The 14,389-nt window shown below is 33.8% G+C and overlaps 1 protein-coding gene across 1 annotated transcript in view; it reads left to right on the forward strand.

Moving 5' to 3' along the window:
* Positions 1-12,885, forward strand: part of CEP170 (centrosomal protein 170) — a gene marked incomplete at its 3' end in the record, with an annotated part of 135,680 nt that extends 122,795 nt beyond the window's left edge. The window contains exons 15-20 of the mRNA XM_079698161.1: positions 416-563; positions 2,585-2,755; positions 6,322-6,410; positions 10,094-10,187; positions 10,945-10,996; positions 12,596-12,885. Coding sequence (XP_079554287.1) covers positions 416-563; positions 2,585-2,755; positions 6,322-6,410; positions 10,094-10,187; positions 10,945-10,996; positions 12,596-12,885 — 844 coding nt within the window. The remainder of the gene's footprint in view (positions 1-415; positions 564-2,584; positions 2,756-6,321; positions 6,411-10,093; positions 10,188-10,944; positions 10,997-12,595) is intronic.
* Positions 12,886-14,389: the final 1,504 nt, after the last annotated feature.

The following is a 14,389-nucleotide window of genomic DNA, read 5'->3' on the forward strand; positions in this document are numbered from 1 at the left end:
AATTGAAAGAAATGCTAAGTTTCAGTTAGGAGAGTAGTGAAAATAAAGTTGTAATTGCTTTTCTCATTCAAGTTCATGGACTCCTTGAATTCTGTTCACCACCCCCAAGTTTAATAACTCCTGTATAGTCATTAACATTAACAGTGTATTTTTAAAAGACATATCACTACTTCAGGTGTTTAACATGTATTTTTCAAAGTGACAACTTGTAGATGATGTGCAATTTAGTTTTATTAATATTTGGAATTAAAGTTTAAGACTTTGAGTATCAAATAGTTAATAGCATGTCCAAAAATTCTTAAGTTTTGAGTACAAATCTTTAAATATACAACTTATGTAACTGATTCTATCAAAATGATTGTTTCTAGACCTGTTATTTGAAAGTATTAAACTTCTTTTCTAAAATTATTGCCAGGATCAGCCAAGATCTTGCTCTCATTGCTCGGGAAATCAACGATGTAGCAGGAGAGATAGATTCAGTGACTTCATCAGGCACTGCCCCTAGTACCACAGTAAGCACTGCTGCCACCACCCCTGGCTCTGCCATAGACACTAGAGAAGAGGTAGGAGATCTTCATGGAGAAATGCATAAGGTTCTTTCTTTTCTTTATTTCTTTTGCTTTTAGCTTTTTGCTTAGTTTATTTTAGTTATGTCCACCCTTCCTATTTGCATGAAGCTCTGCATTTTCCAACTTTGCTTTAACAAGTTTCTTTTATGTTTTTATAACAAAACTAGTAAAGGCTAACATTTTGTCTACTATTAACATGAAGCTATAAAATGATTCAAAATAAGCACTTTGTAAAATATGAAAATAAACGGTATCTGAAAAGCAAACCCAAATTTGGTAAATGTATAAATAATAAATAGTTGTATAAAGTTTTTGTAAATTTTACATAGCTTCTTAACTAGGAGTTATCTCTAGTAGCAAATAAAGAGAAAAATTCTACAGTTTTCACGACTTAAAATAATTCTGTTGATGAATATACACATGCATATGTATACACAAAGATTCTTCAAAAATTGAAATATACCTACACACACACTCAAATATGTGTATCCAGTTTTGAAACACTCTTGTGAACTCTGCAATGTAAGTTAGCATACATAGACTATTGCCCTTCCAAAACCAGGGCCTCCTGCCCTCCCACTCCAGGGGGCACCATGTACATACATGGCTCAAGAAGGTGCCTTTAACATATAATATAAAAATAACGTAGTCTGGCCATGTTGGCTCTCTTGATTTGGTGCAGAGCTACAAACAAAAGATTGGCATTTTGAAAAATGAATTATAGTTTTATTAGGACAAAGCCACACTAATTTGTTTAATTATCATCTGGCTGTTTTATTCTACAACGTCAGAACTGAGTAGTCGGACAGAAGCTGTATGGCTGCAAAGCCTAAAATATTTATTATCTGGCCCTTTACAGAAAAAATTTGCCAGCCCCTAATATTGATGATTCATTTCACTCCCTTAATTTTATAAAGTAATGTTCTCAATAGTAGCCAAAAATGGCTAGCCTCTTTGACAAATTTAATTCTGGTAAACTGTACTACTAAAATTTTCTTCAGTTGCTTTTTGTCACCTTTATAATCTTATTCTTTAATGGTCATTTTTTTGGTTGTTTTTTTCCCCCTTTATGTGTTGTCTAATTTGGTAAATGATGTTTCATCAACCTGTGTAGAGTTTTGTTACCACAGTGATCAATTGTAATTGTATATAAAAATCATTCTTATTGGTGAAAAACAAAAGAATCCTCTTGGTGGCAAGACATACACAATTCTTCTGGTACACTTTAAATGATGAAGATATTATTTTCACAGCTGTCTAACTAAATTTTACCTAACATGATTGTACCTTCACTCAGACCCAGTAAAATTTTTCAAACATTTCATTGAGTAGACTTCCACTTTTTCCTTTTGGCTTTATTTCTTATTATTGTACTAGAGTTTATTCTTCAGTAAACCTGAGCTACTTTGTACCGTATGTGTATAATTTGCACTGTAGATGGCAGTATATCATTTGTACTGGAATATGTCATTTCTGTAACATTGCTAAAAGTTTATCTAAGACCAAAAAATACTTTGTGAATTAAAAAAACTTTTTTTCTTTTGTAACCTTAATTATAATTTGCAATTTATTTATCTGTGAAGAAATTTGGCACCTGGATTTGGGGAGAAAAAAAGGAAAAAACAAGATAGGAAACTAAAAGAAAAAGAAAGATTATTTTACACGGGCAAGGCAATGTGAGTAAAATGAACTCCTTGTCCATCTACATGGCTCAGTTTTTTCTATTTACCATCTGTGTTTTCCATTTAGGGGAAACTTTATGCATGGAAGACTCAAATTTAACATAGTTACATATTTTGGATTTTGAAAATAAAATCGATGTAGATGAACATTTATTTTATAAAACAGACACCTTTGAAGTGCTTATAAAAAGAAAGTAATTGGTTTATTGAAGATTTCATGCTTCTATTACTACCTGAGAATGGAATGACTTCTAATTATAAAAACTATAATGCCAATATCTATGTTTTTCCAAATTACCCTGTGCTCATAAGGATTTGCTTTTGTCCTATTAGTTAGTTGATCGTGTTTTTGATGAAAGCCTCAACTTCCGGAAGATCCCTCCATTAGTTCATTCTAAAACACCAGAAGGAAACAACTGTCGGTCTAGTGATCCAAGACCTCAACCAACAGAGCCTCCTGATCACTTAACAATTACAAGGCGGAGAACCTGGAGCAGGGATGAAGTGAGTAAACCATAAACTTTAACAAATGGCAGAGGAGGCATGCCCCATTGGTGGGAAAAAGATGAGAATTATTCAATATATAGGGCTGGGAAAAAAAGTGCTTGTCCTTATGGGTAGAATGGAATTTCATCCTGACATCACATCAAATACAAATAATTAACTCCAAATGAATTTAGTTCCTAAAGGTCAAAAGCAGAACTTTAAATTTTTTTAGTAAAATGTAGGTAAATATCTTTCAACATTGCAGTAGGGAATGATTTCTTAAAAGACACAAAAAGTTTTGACTTTAATAAAAGATTGGTAAATTTGAGTATGTTAAAGGACTATGTGAAACATACAGGCAACAAGGGATTAGTATACAGAATATATCAGAACTCCTACAATCAATTTAAAAAGGCAAAAACATCCCAGTAGAAAAATCTGCAAATAACATGCACAGCATTTCACTGAAAGTACCCAAGGCCTATGAAGAGATGTTCAACTTCATGAGTGTTCAGAGAAATACTTTTCAAGACTACAGTGAGATTATTTTATACTCATTCAATTGGCAACAAATAAAAAAGTCTTAAAATATTAAATGTTGGAGAAGATGTGGATACATAAGATTTCTTATTGTTGCTAGTGAGGTTAAATTGGTCCAGTCACTTTGGCAAACAGTTTGACATTATTTCCTAAAGTTGAGCATAAACATAGTCCATTATCTAGTAGTTTTGCTGCTAGTGCATACCCTTTCCCATTGAGAGCAAAAGGATATTTATAACAGCGGTGTGGACAGTAACAAAACTTGGAAACAATCTAAGTGTTTATATCTAAAGAAAATTGAATGTATTAACTGGTATGTGCACAAATTGAACAATTTATGGAGTAATCAAGACAAATGAACTACAGCAACATGCCACAATGTGGATGAATTTTAGCAATAAAACATTTAATGAAAAAAGTAATTCTCAAAAGATTGTATATAATGTGTTTTGTCACAAATTAATAAAATAAAAATATATACTTAGGACAGAAATAGATCTAACAAATTATATAAAAAGGAAAGCAAGGGAATGATAAATGGGATTCAGGACATTGTTTACCTTGGGCGGAGGGAGACAGGGAGCTGCGATGGAAAAAACCTAGAGGTAGATTATAGCAGTTAGCTGTTTCTTTATAACAGACCACAAAAATCTCAGTGGCATAAAGCAATAGGCATTTATTTATCACACACCTGTGGGTTAACTGGTGGTACTGCTCAGCTGGACAATTAAAAGTTGTAGGTTGAGTTCAGGTTTGCTCCATGTGTCTCTCTTGTTGCTAGGACCACATCTGTGGATCACTGGATATACGGAACTGGAGGTAAAAGTTAGTGTATAAGAATATATATGTTTGCAGTAGTACAGAGTAGAAAATAATCTACCTGATGGAGAAGCACTGTAGCTAGTTCCATAACTGCAATTATAATATGCTAGATGGTTTTAGAACACACTTTCTTTGTCCTGATAGTTGATAAGTTGTACTTGGTTTCAGGGGAAGGGCCCATTCTCTAATCTTATTCATACTTACTTGTCCTGAGGTCTAGGAAGATAAATTCCTCCAAATGTAATAAAACTATAGAAGTTTATATTTTTAAAGAGAATGGAAACATTTAGATTGATAGTTATCTCATAGTTGATAATCAGAAAAAATTTTAATACATTGTGATACTGAACTCTATGACGTAGAAAAGAGAGATATCCTTTCTATGTTATAATCTACCTTAGACTATCCTGCCCTTTCTCACTCCTTCCTAATTAATATATGTCTTCTACTCTTATTTGGCCTTTTTTCTCAAGGCTCACAAAATACCATTATGCTTATTTAGCCTTTCATTGTCTTTATGTTGCTTTTCACACCCTAAGTTACCTTTTATCCCTCACTAAATTCAAATACTTATCATACTCAAGTTCTGGTTTTCCATGATACTTTCCTTATTAATGCCACCGCTCACTGAACTCCCTTTCATTAGAGTTCGTAAAGCAGTGAATCACAATTAGTACTTATTTACATTGTTTTTATAAAAATATTTAATAATATTTCCTGTATGTTGTTGTTATCTCCCCTACCAGTGTTTAAAGCATCTTAACATCCAAGGCCATATCTTATTTTCTGGGTTTTCTTTTTACAGAGTCTAGATATAGTTCTGACAATGTAAGGAACTGATTTTAGAACCCATATCTAGTCCCAAGTTCAGTCCTTCTTCTAGCATTCCACACTAGCTGTGCCTTTCATGGTTTAGCTCTTGGCAAACTACAGGATGCAGGCCAAATTCAGCCTACCACCTGGTTTTGTAAATAAAGTCTTATTATGACACAGCTGCTTTTGCTATAATGTAGCTGCTTTTGCTATAATGAGATGCATAGTTGTGACAGAGACCATATGGCCCCAGTCTTCACTCTCTGGCCCTTTACAGAAGTTTGCTAACCCTTGGTTTTGCCCATAAAGTTCAACTGGGGTGTTAACACCCCCATCATTAAAACTTACTATTTTGAGTAAATTTTTAAAAATTATCTTTCCCACTGTGGAGAACAAGGATTATAATTTTCTTGATCTCTGTGTGCATATCATTTGGTGAATATTTGCCTACTCTTTAATACTAGGAGACATGCCTTGAGTTTGGCTCAAGTACTCAGTGTAGTTGAAGGTGATATATAATGTTATCATTTTGAATTTAATTCCACCAAAGGGATATCCTAAAACTAGAGCATTATGGGAGGGTTATTAACCAAAGGACTAAATTAATGAAATAAACATCAATTAACAGAATCTTACATGGGAATAAAGTCTCCAAATTCAATCACTGATTGATTTTTTGACTGCACATTATTTGTCCAGCACTGTTTTGATGCCCTCACAACTGAGTGCAGAAGGCAGCCAAGTAAGCAGGTAATTACAATTCACTGGGATAAGTGTAAGAAGGGAAATATAGGATGTGATACTGTGGGAACCCGTAGGAAAGGCACTTGAGAAAATTCAGAGAAGGGTTCTTAGAGATATTGCCATGCAGTTTAAGTCCTGAAGGATGGAAGAGGTGTTGGACACTCGAAAACTGGGTCTAGTTGAGAGGGCTAGGGGATGATGAGAGATGACAATGGACATACTTCATGGAGGGAATTGAGGAATAGAAAATTCAATACAACACAGTCCCTATACGCAAGATTCTGGCTAGCGAAGGGGTCAAACACTGAAAGATAATAAATTACTTACATTTTCCCATTTATGATCATTTGAATAGGAAGCATGAGGGACAGGATCATGATAGTAATTGAAGATTAGATAATATGGATTGTTTTATGAAAGTTATATGATAAAAATAACATGGAAACTTGACAAGTTATTTAACAAAAAAAACTCCTTTGTCAATATTTACTTTTCTTTCTCAATTTAGTTACACATTACTCTAATTAGATTCTTCATTGATCTTTATTAAAATTAGCATAAATACTGAATGCTCCTAAATGTAGTGAGTTGTGACTAGTATTCTTGGTGGTTATCCAATAGAGCAGTACTATTTTAATGTCTGTTCTTTTCTTTTCATGTTTCAGGTCATGGGAGATAATCTGCTGCTGTCATCCGTCTTTCAGTTTTCTAGGAAGATAAGACAGTCCATAGATAAGACAGCGGGAAAGATCAGGTATTGTTGTATTACTCAAACATCCTTGCTTCTGTTACCATCTGTTCCACTTTCTGCAAGCCTGCTACCACAGCTTCTGGGAACTCATGAAGTCAATGGTACTGAACCTTACTGCTGCCACTAGCATGTTCTTTCCTTTTTAGATATTATAGCTATATGCTAGACAGCACGAAGGGGACAAAAAGAGAACAGATGTCCCAAATAATCAGCCCCTTGGTAATTGAGAGCTAACAGCTGTAATCACTTAGATTAATTTTATTAATAATCAGAAAAATTTACGTAAGTATTTGAAATTAACAGAATTTTAGGGCATCTTTTATGAGACCTCAAACTTTAGGTACAGCTTCCTCATCAGTAAAGAGAACAAAATGAGTACTCTTGCAAGACTCAGAAAATTTATGTAAAAGGGCCATAGATAGTCAAAAACTAGATTTTCTAATGCCTTTGCTATTTATTTATGTTGAATCACAATAATTTTTTCAGTGTCTGACCCCTTCACTAGCCAGAATCTTGCGTATAGGGACGGTGTTGTATTGAATTTTCTATTCCTCAATTCCCTCCATGAAGTATGTCCATTGTCATCTCTCATCATCCCCTAGCCCTCTCAACTAGACCCAGTTTTCGAGTGTCCAACACCTCTCCCATCCTTCAGGACTTAAATTGCATGGCAATATCTCTAAGAACCCTTCTCTGAATTTTCTCAAGTGCCTTTCCTATGGGTTCCCACAGTATCACATCCTATATTTCCCTTCTTACACTTATCCCAGTGAATTGTAATTACCTGCTTACTTGGCTGCCTTCTGCACTCAGTTGTGAGGGCATCAAAACAGTGCTGGACAGGGCCTCCCTGGTGGCGCAGTGGTTGAGAGTCCGCCTGCCGATGCAGGGGATACGGGTTCGTGCCCCGGTCTGGGAGGATCCCATATGCCGCGGAGCGGCTGGGCCCGTGAGCCATGGCTGCTGAGCCTGCGCATCCGGAGCCTGTGCTCCGCAACGGGAGAGGCCACAACAGTGAGAGGCCCGCGTACCACAAAAAAAAAAAAAAAAAAAAAAAAAAAAAACAGTGCTGGACAAATAATGTGCAGTCAAAAAATCATTCAATCAGTGATTGAATTTGGAGACTTTATTCCCATATAAGTTTCCGTTAATTGATGTTTATTTCATTAATTTAGTCCTTTGGTTAATAACCCTCCCATAATGCTCTAGTTTTAGGATATCCCTTTGGTGGAATTAAATTCAAAATGATAACAGTTATATCACCTTCAACTACACTGAGTACTTGAGCCAAACTCAAGGCATGTCTCCTAGTATTAAATAGTAGGCATATGATTGGGCCCTAAAGATTTGTTAATTCATGTGTAATAACTAATTGATTAAGCTGACTTTTTTTTTTCCTACAAATTTCAGTTGGGCTTTACGCCAGGAAAGGGAGAGCTTCATTTGTCTCTGGGCATATGCTTGATTAGTAAATCACAGGAGAATGGTTTGTCATGTGAAGGAGAGCTCTCTTACTTGTGGCAGATGATGGGATCAGCAAACTTGGGAGTGATGTAGTCATTAAAGGAACACATACACAATACCCCACCTAAGATGATGTTAGAGCACTAATGACTTAACCACTGAGTGCGATTAAAATGAAAATAATGCACTCATTTATAAGCCCAATCAGAAATTAGAAAATGGTGTTATTTATGAAGAGCTTGCAACTAATGTAATTTCTCTATATCAGTTATAAACCTGAAAATGTGCACATTTTTAATTTAGAAAGATCCAGTGAAAATATATTGTTATTATACCTTTTACTTCTTTGTAACATGATTTTAATAATTAAAATATTTTTTAAATAATAAAATAAATTTTAATAAAAAGGGGTGATTGGACTTAGATGGATTAGAAGTTGTGAATAGTAAAATACAGAGGGTAAAGCAAAATAATGAAATTAAGACAAATCACATGTAGGTGGCAAAGACAGCTGCCTGCTCAAATGAATGAGCTAGAATGTAAGTTCCGTGAGAGTAGGGGGTCTTTGTCTAAACATACAGTGACTAGAATGTACAATATTTGTTACTATTTGTTGATGAATGATTATTAAATTATTACTCTCTAGGAAATTAAGCTTCTTTAAAACTCATAGCTATATGTGAAAATTGGTTAGGGTAAACTTATCTATCAATAAAGACATATTGTCTTTAAGTTTTTTATCCCTTCAGTGGCTTAGAACTCTGGGGACATTTGTGTGTGTGTGTGTGAGTTAGGAACCTCAGGTGACAATTCTAAGACATTTTCAGCAAAGGTGAAATATGTGTGGTTTAACAATTTGAAAAAGCACAAGCATTATACTCAGTAACCACCTTCTGGCAAAATTCACTGAATTTTCAGTGTGGCTAAGCACAGACTTTTTATATTGTATGAGTCCATTGTAATTCTAAGTTGGTCCATGAAATAGTCATTGTTTTCTTACTTTCACCAATCCTAATGCTGTAAGGACTCTTTTATAGAGCACATAATAATTTCTTATGCCGTAATATCATAGTCATTAGGATAACAGCTCTTAGATAGCTGGCAAGGATGTTTAGTCTTTTGGGTATAGAAATTTTAACAGTAGATCAGAAGAATATTCTTATATAGGATTCTGGAACAATTGTTGCCTTTTTAAGTATGGTTATTTGTAATTGTTGATGTTTCAGACTTGATTAGATGTTTATGAATTTCATGTTTTTAAATAAGTTGAACCTAGCACATTGAACTTTGAAGAAATACAAATAAAAATATAATTTAGTTTACTACTTAAATACTGATCAGCTTCTAATAATAATACTTTACTTTCTGGTACAGTGTTGGTTTTTACATAAGGCAGTTAAACTAGATTTCCAAGCCCAATGACGAAATTCAAATGGAAACTAAAAAGGTACCTAGTATTTACAGCTCTCTAAAACTGCCGAATCATGTCTTCTAGATTGAAGAGAGAAGCATACCACATTTGAAAGACAAGTCAAAATTTTGTGGTCCTTTATTTTATAAATTAAGATACTTGAAATTAATTTTGAACATAAGGATCTTTATTAGCAATTGTTTTTGTCAAAAGGATAGTGTCTTAACTCTTAATAATAGGTTATTATGTACAAATATACTAACAAGAATTAGGATTTTTAAAGAAAAGCAGCATAAGTACTCTAGCTTTCAACCTTTGAAATAATGTACATGCTTTGCTCAATCAATATGAAGCCTTTTCCTATTTAAAGAGGTCTTAACAGACACAGTTGTTTATACCTAATTCAACCTGTTTTCATCTTATATTTATACTGCGTATGTTCTATATGAACGAAGTTGTGTTTTTGTTATAAAAGGTAGTTATATGGTTAATTACAAGTATTAGATAAAGTTTTGGGGTTATTCATCTACATTTGTTTTATATTTGGTTTTCAGTAAAGAATGAGATAAGTACTAAAGGGTTTATGTGTGTATTCATAACCAGTCAGTTACTTTATTAGTACAAATCTCTCACATAAATGAGTTTATTGGTAATGTTGGCTCAGTATTTAATTCACAGTTCGTGTTAACACTTAGTGTTTTTTTTTAATTCTTGTGTAGCTTTGAAAAGATACATTGCTTTTGTATTATCATTAAAAATGTGATAAGTTTTTAAAATATGAAAAGTAAAATGCTTATTTTTTTATTTATAGAATATTATTTAAAGACAAAGATCGGAATTGGGATGAAATAGAAAGCAAGTTAAGAGCTGAAAGTGAAGTCCCTATTGTGAAAACCTCAAGCATGGTATGATCATTTTTCTTGAATATTAAAACATTTTTTAAAAGTAAGGTTTTGTTTTCAGGGAATGATATGCTTATTTTTAAACTGTTGATTTACATTTATAAAAGAAGATATAAGTGCACAAATTTGGGGAATTTTATGCCTTCAATTGTCTCTCACAGGGATTTAAAATGTTGACTGCTTCAAAGTTGCAGAGGGTATGGAGGAACCTTTTATGTTTCTCACTGTTATACACTCTTGTTCTTGTAATAATTATATGTTATAAATAAGCAATTTTGAAATAGGAGCCAAACTCAAATATAAGTTGACATGAGTCATTTCTATTTACTTAATAGATTGCTTGTCTCCTCCTCAAGAATTTTTACAGATTTTTATTGTTCAGGAAGTCATCCTAAAACCGAGGTTGCAGTTTATACATTTCCCAAAGTAAATCCTTAAGCACTTTTACAAAGTTGTTGCAAGAGTGATCAATACAAGTTTTTCAGAATCTTTGCTTATTATTATTATTATTGTCTTGAACTTTTCATCTTCTGTCATTATCTCATTGAAAAAAAATCTGTTTCAACATTAAAGATTTTAAAATTTGAATCTTGTTTACTGGATATCATGAATTATTTCATATCCTGTTGCTACAGATGTGGTGCCATGTCAATAATATTAAGGATTCCAAATAAGATTAGTGTGAGGTTCATTGCTTATCAAATCAAATAAAAATGTTTTAATTAAAGTAAGCTAAGTTTTGTCATTGCTTTCCCTACAGGAGATTTCTTCTATCTTACAGGAGCTAAAAAGAGTTGAAAAGCAGCTACAAGGTAAATTTACTACTGATTAAGTGTAAAGAGCTAACAGTTTGGGACAAGTACATTCTAAGTGGTATTTCTAAAATATTATTAAGTATTAGAACACTGTTTGATTAAGTGTAATGATGTATGAATGAAGATATAACGTTCTACATATTCAAATTATTCATAAAAAGAAAGTATTAAAACCAGTATAAATAATTAAAAATACAATAAAGTTAAATTCTAGGCACATAGGCTAGAAGTTATAATTCATAGTATTATATATAGTATCTATTATTTCTGTATAAATAATAGTATATGAAAAGTATATAAAATATTAAAATGTGTATATGCAGCTGAAAATGCTTATTGACAATTAGCATTGTTTACTTGATTTGATAATTCTTAAATTATATATATGGTATAACCCAAATGAACTTATGTTATAATATAAATAATAATCATTTGGATAAACCACAAGAAATGAGTGCATATTGGACACAGGGACCAGAAGGAGGAGGTAGAGAAGAAAAAGAAAGAGACAGTGGGCCTCCTGAACTTCAACAGGGACATTGTTTTTGGTGTATGTCAGATCTTTAATTATGCATTTATGCCTATGTATGTCTTGACCTAGAAGTCCCCAGTGGTACAACAAGCAGATTCCAGAGTTAGTTGCTAATTCTACTGTCTTTGTTGATTGAATTATCAGAGGCATGATATGTTGGTCCTACTAAGTGATTCTTAACCTTTTTTCAGCCTCAGCGCACCTAAGGGTATAGTATAACCCCCATGAGGCAAAGTGGCTTGTTTACATGAATTTTAGCTGGTAGGAGGGAGTATGCTTTTAAAAGGACCTCTTAAATAATTCTTGTATCTATGGTGCTTCTTTCTCCCAACTCCCCACTCTACCCAATGCCAAGTTGAAAATCACTGTCCAAGATTTTCCCTTGTCCACGCAAGGATCTTTTGGATTGAAAGCTGGTTTTTATCTGGCCCTTCCCATGAGGTAGCAAGGTCTATTTGGCCTGCTGGGGCTGCCACAGGATATTAGTATCTGGGCTATGAGGGGAACTTTATGGCCCACTGGTACATATATACTTGTACATGGCTAATACCCTAGCACTCTCACCAGGGTGAAGGACAACATGCTGTGGTAGCATTCAGAGTGTGCTGATATTACTTCGGCCTCCTCAACTTTCAAGTTACTCTGAACCACATTTTAGCAACCAATCTCCAATTATCTGAGTAATAAATAAGGCCAGGAGTGTTTCTTTAAATCGTAACCAATGTTTTCATCATCCTCTTATATTGATTAAAGCATATTTCAAAAAGATCTTTCCTGAATTCCATATCTCCAAATCCTAGTCCTTCAGCAGGCTCAGATGCCCATAAGTAGCCTACTCAAGGGACCATAGAAAGCTTTTAGGTTTTTATAATCCACAATATAGATCAGCCCCAGAATTCCTGAAAGTGGGGTTTAAAATATAGAATTCAAAGGATTAGCCAAATTTAAGCTCATATAAGCATCAGTAATTGAAATATTATCAAAGTCATAAGCAATATTCATATCCAGATTTAACTGTATCTACAATTATATCTTTTTCCCTCTATTTCTTTTTTTTCTTTCAGCAATTAATGCTATGATTGACCCAGATGGAACTCTGGAAGCTCTGAACAACATGGGATTTCCCAGTGCTATCTTGCCATCTCCATCAAAACAGAAGTCCAGTCCTGTGAATAACCACAGCAGCCCGGGTCAGACACCGACACTTTGCCAACCAGAAGCTAGGGTTCTTCATCCTGCTGCTGTTTCAGTCTCAGCTGAATTTGAGAATGCCGAATCTGAGGCTGATTTCAGTATACATTTCAATAGGTTCAACCCTGATGGGGAAGAGGAAGATGTTACAGTACATGAATGACTTTCTCTTGCTTGTTAGAAATAATTACCTGTGGAATGGCTAGGAATATTGGAAGCAGCATAGTGTTGATTTATACAAAATAAGAACGCTTGGTCAACTACAATCTTGTTATCTCTGTCTTCTTAATTTTATTTATTTTTTATCTATAATGTGGAGTCATAGTAATCCTTTCAAACCATTTAGGTAACCATTTGATGCACATAGAGGAAAAATCAGATTGTGACAGTTTCACATTTTGTGGTTTTATGATTTTCAGATTGAATTAGATAATTGCATCCTTTCCCTTCATAGATCTTTGTTTTTTTTCTTTAAGCCATGCTGTGACCTACAAGCAAACTAAATACCCAACATTTCTGACCCCCATGTATCCTGTGCCAAGCTGCTCCCTGAAATGGACTTCCTCTTCATCTGTACAGATTTGTTAAACACTTATATTTGCTTCTTAAATAATAGGATTTATATTAGTATTCATTACCATTGGATACAATGACATATTACTCTCCACAGTCAAACTGACCTTTCAAAACAGTCCTTCTTGTGTTCTAAAATTTTCCAACATATATGTGATTTATATAACTTTGTTGCTGCGTAAATTTTCTTGGGGTTTATGGAGATGAACTGTTACGTTTGCACTAAGATTTGCTGGGAGTGGTAGGTGGGCGCCATATCTGTATGTCAGTAAGGACTAACCATCTTTTTTTTTTTTTGTATATAGGATATTGATAACTGTATTTGTTTTAACCCCACAGTGTTTTACTCCACTTTCAAAAAGATAAATTTGGCACTTTTTACCATTTTTTTTAAATGAAAGTAAGATTTTGTCTCATTTTAGGGCAAACAATTAGAAGGATTAAACTAGACAGATAGTTTAGGTGGAGTATATTTTTAAAACTAAGAACATGTATATTGGTCCTGTGTTACCAAGTTTATATGTGACAGTTGAAAAAAATTTTCCCTTGAAATGATCATGAAGTTAAAATTTTTGGCATTAGGAAACTTGGAGAACCAGTAGTCATAAGATTAGTGGATAGTTTCATTCCCAAGCGATGAGTTGCTTCTGTGTGTTTCCCTGTAGGACCCAGTAGTAAATCCTGTCTCAGTCGTGTACATTTATAAGGACCCTGCAAGGCGACAACAACCAAGGCTTTGGGCCTGTGCTAAACAGGAAGCTTATGAAAAGTATCTTCTATAAACTTGTTTTTTCTCCTTCCAGTAAGTTCACATTTGGATAAGTTTAAAAAGAAAGTACTTATCTTTATGTTTCCAGAACACTATAATTTGGGTGTATCTTATTAATTCAGTTAAATATTATTAGTAGACCTTGACCCCATCAGTCTATAAAGGTTAAAACTGCAACTTTTGCAACTTTTATGAAATACTCTTTAATATTTCAGCAATAATCCTGTGCTACATTTGTTTTTAAGGAAGTAGCTCTGTTCACTTCAAAACTTTACAGGGTTTTTAAAAATCCTGTACTGTTGGGCCAGTTAAAGATGCAAAAAAA

This window comes from Hyperoodon ampullatus (genome assembly GCF_949752795.1).
Source record: "Hyperoodon ampullatus genome assembly, chromosome: 2".
NCBI lineage: Eukaryota > Metazoa > Chordata > Mammalia > Artiodactyla > Ziphiidae > Hyperoodon > Hyperoodon ampullatus.